General features: G+C 42.2%; 1 protein-coding gene across 1 annotated transcript; it reads left to right on the top strand.

Annotated features, from left to right (window-relative positions):
* The first annotated feature begins 5,606 nt into the window (after nt 1-5,606).
* Nucleotides 5,607-7,199, top strand: LOC136863657 (cuticle protein 38-like). Its single transcript, XM_067140022.2, has 2 exons — nt 5,607-5,618; nt 6,927-7,199. Exons 1-2 carry the CDS (start codon nt 5,607-5,609, stop codon nt 7,197-7,199), a joined length of 285 nt encoding a protein of 94 aa, XP_066996123.2.
* The last annotated feature ends 5,524 nt before the right edge of the window (nt 7,200-12,723 follow it).

Here is a 12,723-nt window from a genome sequence, read left to right as displayed (position 1 = left end):
ATAGGTCTTATGGCGACGATGGTATAGAGGAGGCCTAGGAGTGGGAAGGAAGCAGCTGTGGCCATAATTAAGATACAACCCCAGCATTTGCCTGGTTCGAAAATGGGAAAACACGCAAAATCATCTTCAGGGCTGTCGACAGTGGGTTTCGAACCCACTATCTCCCGGACGTAAGCTCATAGCTGCGCGCCCTAACCGCACGGCCAACTCAACCGATGAAAGGTAAATACATCGGGTAGATAGATAGATAGATAGATAGATAGATAGATAGATACATGGACAGATAGATAGGTAGATGCTGATGACTTACAGGTATGTTACCATACTAAGTTAAGTATAGATAGTACATGCGAAGCGATCCATCATATGAATACACACCTACGACGACTCACAACGTATGGTAGAAACAACGCTTTACTCATCAACGCACGAAAGACCCAAAGCATAATTATTGGACACAAAAAATTACTATATGCTCTAAATAATAATCTTAATAATCCTCCAATTACCATTCGTAATAATAATGTTCCATACTCCAAGATAATCACAAACATTGGGGTCACCTTAAATGAGACTCTGACCTGGAATGAGCATATAACTAATGTGTGCAGAAAAGTACATGCATCCCTTTATCCTTCGAAGAGTCATCAAAAAGTTCTGCCACTGGACCTTAAATTACAACTCATACAAACACTTCTATTTCCAATCTTTGACTACTGTGACTGTATATTGATTGACCTAACCTGTGAACAAGCAGCAAAACTACAACGTGTTCAGAACGTTTGAATTCGGTATGCCTTCATGCTTCGACGCGATGCTCATATAACACCATACTACAAAATGATGGGATGGTTACTTTTAAATGTCCGTAGAAAAACCCACCAAATGACCCTCGTCTATCAGTTGCTTTCCTCAAGCAGCCCCCACCTATCTATCATGAAATTTTAGGCTTCTTTCTTCATTCCACGAAATTAACACTCGTTCCGTATCACTACATGAAATAGACCGCATCGAACAAATACCTACAGCCATTCATACCTGGTCTCTGCTTCGAGGTTATGGAATGCGATCCCGGAAGATATTAAAAAGTCTTGCTTGTCTAGGACATTTAAAGAAGCCTACCGTAAATTCCTATAGAACACATACAGTTGACCCGAATGAATGCAAGAGTGAACGACGTGTGAATGAAACCAAAAATTACGTACTAGATTTTAGTATCTTGGGCTATCCCATTTACGTTCTCACTCCTATCATTTAAGGCAATGTACTATTCCTAGAAATAGATCATATAGTAGCATCGACATTGGTGTACTCAGACTGTAACATAGTAATATTCAGTTAATTTACTTCAACCTTATATTTGAATAAGTTTCCCTTTAAGCTGGTAAGTAGATATATTCATTAGGTATTAAGTTGACAGTCCGCCTCTGTGGTGTAGTGGTTAGCGTGATTAGCTGCCACCCCCGGAGGTCCGGGTTCGATTCCCGGCTCTGCCACGAAAATTTGAAAAGTGGTACGAGGGCTCGAACGGGGTCCACTCAGCCTCGGGAGGTCAACTGAGTAGAGGTGGGTTCGATTCCCACCTCAGCCATCCTCGAAGTGGTTTTCCGTGGTTTCCCACTTCTCCTCCAGGCGAATGCCGGGATGGTACCTAACTTAAGGCCACGGCCGCTTCCTTCCCTCTTCCTTGTCTATCCCTTCCAATCTTCCCATCCCTCCACAAGGCCCCTGTTCAGCATAGCAGGTGAGGCCGCCTGGGCGAGGTACTGGTCATTCTCCCCAGTTGTATCCCCCGACCAAGAGTCTGAAGCTCCAGGACACTGCCTTTGAGGCGGTAGAGGTGGGATCCCTCGCTGAGTCCGAGGGAAAAGCCGAACCTGGAGGGTAAACAGATGATGATGATTAAGTTGACATCTTTTTCTTATTATCCACTCTCTATTTATCCAATAATTTTTCATCAATAATAATCATAATTAACTGTATTATTGTTACCCTTTATCTGAGTTACTTATCTAATCTCTATTTTTTTACAAGTTGCTTTACGTCACACCGACACAGACAGATCTTATGGCGACGATGGTACAGGAAGTTGCTAGGAGTGGGATGGGAGAGGCCGTGGCCTTAATTAAGGTACAGCCCCAGAGTTTTTGCCTGCTGTGAAAATGGGAAAAAAACGGAAAATCATCTTCAGGGCTTCCGGGAGTGCGGTTCGAACCAACTATCTACCGAATACTGGATACTGGCCGCACTTAAGCGACTGCAGCTATCGAGCTCGGTTATCTTATCTCTATAACTGTAATTGAATACAATGACATTTCAAATTAATACTGTAAAACTAAAAAATTGTGTGTGGTTAAGTGTAAGAGGGGGCCAAGAGCCCTAACTTCGCCACTTAATAAAGACACAAATAAATAAATAAATAAATAAATAAATAAATAAATGAATAAATAAATAAATAATAGATAGATAGATGAATTACTCGAACGCGCAGAGTAAGGGACACTTGTATCTGTTTTTCACTTACCCAGTAAATACGAAATGGTCCCTCAAACTTCCGCGGTTTGGTATCCTCCTGATCTCTTGCAGAAGGATGTTCCATTCAGGGCTAGCATCAACCGTGAAGGGAATTTTTCAGCTTGAGCTCTTATGTTGAGGAATTGCGAGCGGTGTCCTGTTCAACGCTTGGTTTCTTTTTATCTTTTACGATTTTCTTTACGTCCCACCTACACACATATGTCTCATGGCGACAATGTAATAGGAAAGGGCTAGGAGTGGGGTGAAACAGGCCGTGACCATCATTAAGGTACAGCCCCAGCATTTGCCTTGTGTTGAAAGGGAACCCACGAAAAACCATCTTCTAGGCTGCAGACAGTGGGGTTCGAACATACTATCTCCCCAACGCAAGTTCACAGCCGAGCGAATATAACCTCACGGTCAACTGGCTCGGTGGTTTGGTTTTCTCTCACATTGTTCAGAAAGGCTGTTAAATTTTACGTTTCAGTAGGTTGGGGAATGCGGATAAGTGTTAGTACGTAGCGTGTGTCTACCTTCAAGGCGTAGCCATCCGGTCAAAGTAAGACTGTGCAACGTTATCAGAATGTTTCAAATTACACATGGATTTTACGCAGGCATTCTGTGCCCATTGTACTTTATCTCGGTGTTCTGCCTTTTGTGTCTTGGTAAACCACGTCACAACAGTGAAATATTGGAAGAATGAGGGTTTCGGATAGCTTTATCCTTTAGACTAAACGGAAAAATAAATTTGAAATGGTTAATTGTATGTAATGTGGGATTCCTCCATAGTACCCATTCCGATACAGGATCCGACGGATGGTTGAGTTGCTGAGCATATTTCCAGTTCGTTCCTCCGTGAGTTGCCAGACAATTCGTGCACTTAATTTGGAATCTGACTTATCAGCCGAACAAGAAACCGTTCTTCCCTTTCAGTTAAACACTTTCTCCTGGGTACCCTTGTCGTGGTCTTTATAGTGCCTTTGAATTTAAGTTTATCAACCACACATTGCACCGTAGAATGTGTTCTATTGAGCAGCTGTCCAGCCTTTCGTAACGAAAATTCTTTGGGTACCAGTTTAAGTAGAGTGTTCTTAAGTTCCGTACCTTACTCTGCACTCCTACCTATAATAATTATAATTTCGTGTGGCTATTTCTAGCCGAGTGCAGCCCTTGTAAGGCAGACCCTCCGATGAGGGTGGGCGGCATCTGCCATGTGTAGGTAACTGCGTGTTATTGTGGTGGAGGATAGTGTTATGTGTGGTGTGTGAGTTGCAGGGATGTTGGGAACATCACAAACACCCAGCCCCAGGGCCATTAGAATTAACCAATGAAGGTTAAAATCCCCGACCCGGCCGGGAATCGAACCCGGGACCCTCTGAACCGAAGGCCAGTACGCTGACCATTCAGCCAACGAGTCGGACACCCCTACCCATAGCCACCACAGATACACTAGGAAGGAGACTAACGCACTTGACCAGTCGTATGCCGTCACTGAGACTTTCCGTGCATCGCAAACAAGCTGTGAGCATCATCCTGTCCATGTGTACGAATATAACTGGTACACCCACTTTCATATCAAATCTTCCTGCCTGTATGTAAATAAGTATGGTTTTGACGAACGAATTATCATTGACAAACCATGTTTTTACCCGCAATGTACGTTTTATTTCAGTTTTTCATTCGTTAATGTCAATATGCGAGACTTGATAAGAAATTGAAGCCTGTACGACTAACAGAAACACATACTGTATAGGTACCAGTCTGGACTCCTGTGTACTCGGGGGCTACCCAGGCAAGCAGTAATGGCATGCTCGGTTCCCAGGGAAGAATACAGGTTCGATTCCCGGGCTTAATGTCGAGTAATTCAGAAACGAGATTTCCACTCCTTGGGCGACATTTGATCCTGAATTTCAGTCAGACTACAGCAAGGATGAACGAGTTACGTGGCCGAGCAAGGAAATAATCACTGTATTCTAGTTACAGTAAGTGTCTAGCTTCCGCAACACACAAAAAATATTATTCAAATTCCCAGATGTCAAATATTGATTCAGCACATTATGGCCACTATTAATGTGGATCCGGAATACTCCATTTAGCTATCAAGGTACCGTGCAGACTTCTTGGATGAATAATCAGAGCTGAGGCCTTCGATTCAGAGGGTCCCGGGTTCTATTCTCGGCCGGGTCGGGGATATTAATCGCGTATGATTAATTAATCCGGCTCGGAGAGTGGGTGTTTGCGTTTGATCCAACATTTTCTTCATAGTCAGACAACACACCACACTACCAACCACCGCAGAAAAACGCAGGGAAACAGGGACAAATCCATTTTTTGACATAGTTCGTTCCCACGAACCCATGTGGGAAAAATTTCAGAATAATAATAATAATAATAATAATAATAATAATAATAATATGAAATGAACACGGACACAATGCCGAAACAAAGACTTACATTCTACGGACACCTACTAAGAATAGATAAAAACACATCTGAACAAAAGGATCTTCGAATTCATCATGTGGTTAGGGTCCACCACCAATTGGGTAGGAGAGCACAAGAAGGATGCAGAAGAAGTTGGAATTACACTGCACATGATCCACAACAGAAGAGAGTTCAGAGGAAGAAGGTGTCGACAGTATAAAATCATTTGAAGAGAAACCATTAAAACGGTGGCCCGAACGGATCATTTCCAAAAAGGAGAGAAAGACGAGAAGCGAATGTAGGTTTTGGGAAGTGAAGAGAAGAAAGGACAAGAAGCCTTACATACTATGTGGTCCATAGTTCGCCAAATTCTTAAATAAATAAATAAATAAATAAATAAATAAATAAATAAATAAATAAATAAATAAATAAATAAATAAGTAAGTAAATAAATAATAATAAGAATGAGAGTAAGATATTGAGGTACAGTGTCCAAAGTGAAGGACGCGTACTGAAGGTAAGGACAAACACTGCAACTCCAATATCGGGGTCGGTTCCCGTCACTCCCTCGATACACCTTGACCTACAGCTGGACGATATATAAGTTCGTTTGTTTGGCGGTATGAAGCATACTCGATCTACGACAGACCGATCAACAACAACTCAACATGTACAAGCTGGTAAGTGTTCTGATCCCCTATACAGGGCAGGTTCTCAGTGAGTACAACATTCATGTCGGCAAACTCCACTACCGAACGGAACACAACATCCCCACAGGAAACTGCGGACAAATCCGCCACTCGCTATCATTATCTCCAATATAACTTCCTACAAATGATTATCGCCCTAAATGATAGTTTCCTTCCCCTAAACCAGGTATACAGGTTGTCACAATACGTAACTGCTGTTGTTAAAGAGAAGTTTGGCCTTCAACAACTGCGTGCGTTGTTGGTGAGGGAAATATCTCATAAACCTTTGTTATTGTGATTTCTATTGAGTACGTGCAGCTGTCGTTAACTGATACCGGTACTAGAAATAGGGGATTATCTATGGAATTTAAAGTTAAATTGTCTGATGTGAGTTCGGAGAAAATATTATTTGCCTCTTAAAAATTTCTTCCTCGCGCTAACGAATGAACGGCTGTTCCACGAGTTCTGTATTGTCGTAATGGTAAAGTGTTACATTTAGTCAATTTTGTGTGTGTGTGTGTGTGTGTGTGTGATCAACTTAGTACTACAAATATTAGTGTTCAATGTTTGCTTGTTGCAATTAGGATTGGTGATATTTATTTCAATTTTTCATTGAGTAGTTCAGTTGATATACGCTAGATAACGTATTCCAGACTACGTTGCTTAGGTTTCTTAAGTTTCTATTTTGGGTTGTGGGAAAGAAGAAATAATATCCACTCCTTTATTTAAATATCGGTAGATTATTTGCGAGAGTACTTACAAAGAGAGGATATTTTAAGGAGCTCTTATTCCGCAGATTTTATATTCATGCTGTAATATACACGGTATTTCGTATTCGTAGAAATTCTACAGCCGATATTCTAAGGTGGATTTCCCTACATGTACCGCGCCCAAAAAACGCTGCACACTTTGACCGGGAAACAAAACAGTGTGATCCGTTCGTGGTCTGCTGTGATGTAGGCCTACAACAGGGTTCTCTGTATTTACCCCTTCCAAGTGTGTTATTGGAAGTAGCAAGTACCTCGCTTAATTTAAAAACGCGCACGTTACACAGGCAATACTAAATATTAAGTGATCAAGCAGTTTTGGTACACAAAGTAAGTACACTGGGTTGACAACCATATTATGCCTGGTTACCAAACGAAGCAGCAGTAACGACTACACACAGTCCCATATTTAATCACGAGTGTACAAAACACGGTTGATGATATTTGACCCCAGTTAAATTCTTCTTCCATTTGACAACAACCACTGATAGCACGAACGAGTAAAACACGATAAACACATTTATTTTTCCAGGTCCTCCTGCCTCTGCTCTTCGCCGCCGTCTCGGCCGGCTACCTGGGCGCCGCTCCTGCCGTGGCTACTTACGCCGCCGCTCCCGCTGTGGCTACTTACGCCGCCCCTGCTGTAGCCCACGCCGCCGTTCCCGTCGCCACCTCCTACGCTAACACTTACAGAGCTCCCGTCGTCAAGGCCGCTCCTGCTCTGGCCGTGGCTCATGCCGCCCCCGTGCTAGCTGCTGCCCCCGCTTACGCTGCCTACTCTGCTGGCCACGTTTACATCCACTAAATATTATAGAATGTAAGAATCTAAATTATTAATAAAAACTCTGTGTTGATGGAGTATATCAGAATTTAATTCATTCTCATTCCCTGTATTCCTCGTACTTCCTGTGTTCCCCGTATTCCCTGTATTCCAAATGATCCCTGTATTCTATTAAGCCGAGATGCTAGTTTGCCGTAAATAAAATGAAAAGTACAGTACTAATGAGGCAGATCCTCTTTACGAAATAAGACACAATCTATAATAGAACAGTTCCAAACTTTATAATATTATACTTACTTCGTTTTCGTTTATGACCCAATCGTCATTCTGCAGTAAGAAAATGATACCCACGGGCTCAATTTGATTTCTGTACAACTGTTGTTATTAGAGACTGATTCTGTTCACAGAGAATAACCGTTTTTTTATTTATTTGGTGGGGAAATAGGTTCTTTTCACGAAATGACAAATATTCAGCTGATGATGCTGCACAGCCACAGTCAATAGTTGGGTTTATATATATATATTAGAATTTGCTTTACGTCGCACCGACACAGATAGGTCTTATGGCGACGATGGTATAGAGGAGGCCTAGGAGTGGGAAGGAAGCAGCTGTGGCCATAATTAAGATACAACCCCAGCATTTGCCTGGTTCGAAAATGGGAAAACACGCAAAATCATCTTCAGGGCTGTCGACAGTGGGTTTCGAACCCACTATCTCCCGGACGTAAGCTCATAGCTGCGCGCCCTAACCGCACGGCCAACTCAACCGATGAAAGGTAAATACATCGGGTAGATAGATAGATAGATAGATAGATAGATAGATAGATAGATAGATAGATAGATACATGGACAGATAGATAGGTAGATGCTTATGACTTACAGGTATGTTACCATACTAAGTTAAGTATAGATAGTACATGCGAAGCGATCCATCATATGAATACACACCTACGACGACTCACAACGTATGGTAGAAACAACGCTTTACTCATCAACGCACGAAAGACCCAAAGCATAATTATTGGACACAAAAAATTACTATATGCTCTAAATAATAATCTTAATAATCCTCCAATTACCATTCGTAATAATAATGTTCCATACTCCAAGATAATCACAAACATTGGGGTCACCTTAAATGAGACTCTGACCTGGAATGAGCATATAACTAATGTGTGCAGAAAAGTACATGCATCCCTTTATCCTTCGAAGAGTCATCAAAAAGTTCTGCCACTGGACCTTAAATTACAACTCATACAAACACTTCTATTTCCAATCTTTGACTACTGTGACTGTATATTGATTGACTTAACCTGTGAACAAGCAGCAAAACTACAACGTGTTCAGAACTTTTGAATTCGGTATGCCTTCATGCTTCGACGCGATGCTCATATAACACCATACTACAAAATGATGGGATGGTTACTTTTAAATGTCCGTAGAAAAACCCACCAAATGACCCTCGTCTATCAGTTGCTTTCCTCAAGCAGCCCCCACCTATCTATCATGAAATTTTAGGCTTCTTTCTTCATTCCACGAAATTAACACTCGTTCCGTATCACTACATGAAATAGACCGCATCGAACAAATACCTACAGCCATTCATACCTGGTCTCTGCTTCGAGGTTATGGAATGCGATCCCGGAAGATATTAAAAAGTCTTGCTTGTCTAGGACATTTAAAGAAGCCTACCGTAAATTCCTATAGAACACATACAGTTGACCCGAATGAATGCAAGAGTGAACGACGTGTGAATGAAACCAAGAATTACGTACTAGATTTTAGTATCTTGGGCTATCCCATTTACGTTCTCACTCCTATCATTTAAGGCAATGTACTATTCCTAGAAATAGATCATATAGTAGCATCGACATTGGTGTACTCAGACTGTAACATAGTAATATTCAGTTAATTTACTTCAACCTTATATTTGAATAAGTTTCCCTTTAAGCTGGTAAGTAGATATATTCATTAGGTATTAAGTTGACAGTCCGCCTCTGTGGTGTAGTGGTTAGCGTGATTAGCTGCCACCCCCGGAGGTCCGGGTTCGATTCCCGGCTCTGCCACGAAAATTTGAAAAGTGGTACGAGGGCTGGAACGGGGTCCACTCAGCCTCGGGAGGTCAACTGAGTAGAGGTGGGTTCGATTCCCACCTCAGCCATCCTCGAAGTGGTTTTCCGTGGTTTCCCACTTCTCCTCCAGGCGAATGCCGGGATGGTACCTAACTTAAGGCCACGGCCGCTTCCTTCCCTCTTCCTTGTCTATCCCTTCCAATCTTCCCATCCCTCCACAAGGCCCCTGTTCAGCATAGCAGGTGAGGCCGCCTGGGCGAGGTACTGGTCATTCTCCCCAGTTGTATCCCCCGACCAAGAGTCTGAAGCTCCAGGACACTGCCTTTGAGGCGGTAGAGGTGGGATCCCTCGCTGAGTCCGAGGGAAAAGCCGAACCTGGAGGGTAAACAGATGATGATGATTAAGTTGACATCTTTTTCTTATTATCCACTCTCTATTTATCCAATAATTTTTCATCAATAATAATCATAATTAACCGTATTATTGTTACCCTTTATCTGAGTTACTTATCTAATCTCTATTTTTTTACAAGATGCTTTACGTCACACCGACACAGACAGATCTTATGGCGACGATGGTACAGGAAGTTGCTAGGAGTGGGATGGGAGAGGCCGTGGCCTTAATTAAGGTACAGCCCCAGAGTTTTTGCCTGCTGTGAAAATGGGAAAAAAACGGAAAATCATCTTCAGGGCTTCCGGGAGTGCGGTTCGAACCAACTATCTACCGAATACTGGATACTGGCCGCACTTAAGCGACTGCAGCTATCGAGCTCGGTTATCTTATCTCTATAACTGTAATTGAATACAATGACATTTCAAATTAATACTGTAAAACTAAAAAATTGTGTGTGGTTAAGTGTAAGAGGGGGCCAAGAGCCCTAACTTCGCCACTTAATAAAGACACAAATAAATAAATAAATAAATAAATAAATAAATAAATAAATAAATGAATAAATAAATAAATAATAGATAGATAGATGAATTACTCGAACGCGCAGAGTAAGGGACACTTGTATCTGTTTTTCACTTACCCAGTAAATACGAAATGGTCCCTCAAACTTCCGCGGTTTGGTATCCTCCTGATCTCTTGCAGAAGGATGTTCCATTCAGGGCTAGCATCAACCGTGAAGGGAATTTTTCAGCTTGAGCTCTTATGTTGAGGAATTGCGAGCGGTGTCCTGTTCAACGCTTGGTTTCTTTTTATCTTTTACGATTTTCTTTACGTCCCACCTACACACATATGTCTCATGGCGACAATGTAATAGGAAAGGGCTAGGAGTGTTGTGAAACAGGCCGTGACCATCATTAAGGTACAGCCCCAGCATTTGCCTTGTGTTGAAAGGGAACCCACGAAAAACCATCTTCTAGGCTGCAGACAGTGGGGTTCGAACATACTATCTCCCCAATGCAAGTTCACAGCCGAGCGAATATAACCTCACGGTCAACTGGCTCGGTGGTTTGGTTTTCTCTCACATTGTTCAGAAAGGCTGTTAAATTTTACGTTTCAGTAGGTTGGGGAATGCGGATAAGTGTTAGTACGTAGCGTGTGTCTACCTTCAAGGCGTAGCCATCCGGTCAAAGTAAGACTGTGCAACGTTATCAGAATGTTTCAAATTACACATGGATTTTACGCAGGCATTCTGTGCCCATTGTACTTTATCTCGGTGTTCTGCCTTTTGTGTCTTGGTAAACCACGTCACAACAGTGAAATATTGGAAGAATGAGGGTTTCGGATAGCTTTATCCTTTAGACTAAACGGAAAAATAAATTTGAAATGGTTAATTGTATGTAATGTGGGATTCCTCCATAGTACCCATTCCGATACAGGATCCGACGGATGGTTGAGTTGCTGAGCATATTTCCAGTTCGTTCCTCCGTGAGTTGCCAGACAATTCGTGCACTTAATTTGGAATCTGACTTATCAGCCGAACAAGAAACCGTTCTTCCCTTTCAGTTAAACACTTTCTCCTGGGTACCCTTGTCGTGGTCTTTATAGTGCCTTTGTATTTAAGTTTATCAACCACACATTGCACCGTAGAATGTGTTCTATTGAGCAGCTGTCCAGCCTTTCGTAACGAAAATTCTTTGGGTACCAGTTTAAGTAGAGTGTTCTTAAGTTCCGTACCTTACTCTGCACTCCTACCTATAATAATTATAATTTCGTGTGGCTATTTCTAGCCGAGTGCAGCCCTTGTAAGGCAGACCCTCCGATGAGGGTGGGCGGCATCTGCCATGTGTAGGTAACTGCGTGTTATTGTGGTGGAGGATAGTGTTATGTGTGGTGTGTGAGTTGCAGGGATGTTGGGAACATCACAAACACCCAGCCCCAGGGCCATTAGAATTAACCAATGAAGGTTAAAATCCCCGACCCGGCCGGGAATCGAACCCGGGACCCTCTGAACCGAAGGCCAGTACGCTGACCATTCAGCCAACGAGTCGGACACCCCTACCCATAGCCACCACAGATACACTAGGAAGGAGACTAACGCACTTGACCAGTCGTATGCCGTCACTGAGACTTTCCGTGCATCGCAAACAAGCTGTGAGCATCATCCTGTCCATGTGTACGAATATAACTGGTACACCCACTTTCATATCAAATCTTCCTGCCTGTATGTAAATAAGTATGGTTTTGACGAACGAATTATCATTGACAAACCATGTTTTTACCCGCAATGTACGTTTTATTTCAGTTTTTCATTCGTTAATGTCAATATGCGAGACTTGATAAGAAATTGAAGCCTGTACGACTAACAGAAACACATACTGTATAGGTACAAGTCTGGACTCCTGTGTACTCCGGGGCTACCCAGGCAAGCAGTAATGGCATGCTCGGTTCCCAGGGAAGAATACAGGTTCGATTCCCGGGCTTAATGTCGAGTAATTCAGAAACGAGATTTCCACTCCTTGGGCGACATTTGATCCTGAATTTCAGTCAGACTACAGCAAGGATGAACGAGTTACGTGGCCGAGCAAGGAAATAATCACTGTATTCTAGTTACAGTAAGTGTCTAGCTTCCGCAACACACAAAAAATATTATTCAAATTCCCAGATGTCAAATATTGATTCAGCACATTATGGCCACTATTAATGTGGATCCGGAATACTCCATTTAGTTATCAAGGTACCGTGCAGACTTCTTGGATGAATAATCAGAGCTGAGGCCTTCGATTCAGAGGGTCCCGGGTTCTATTCTCGGCCGGGTCGGGGATATTAATCGCGTATGATTAATTAATCCGGCTCGGAGAGTGGGTGTTTGCGTTTGATCCAACATTTTCTTCATAGTCAGACAACACACCACACTACCAACCACCGCAGAAAAACGCAGTGAAACAGGGACAAATCCATTTTTTGACATAGTTCGTTCCCACGAACCCATGTGGGAAAAATTTCAGAATAATAATAATAATAATAATAATAATAATAATAATAATAATAATAATAATAATAATAATAATAATAATAATAATAATATG

This window comes from Anabrus simplex, chromosome 2 (assembly GCF_040414725.1).
Source record: "Anabrus simplex isolate iqAnaSimp1 chromosome 2, ASM4041472v1, whole genome shotgun sequence".
NCBI classification, from domain to species: Eukaryota; Metazoa; Arthropoda; class Insecta; order Orthoptera; family Tettigoniidae; genus Anabrus; species Anabrus simplex.
This window is presented reverse-complemented; position numbering and strand designations above follow the sequence as displayed.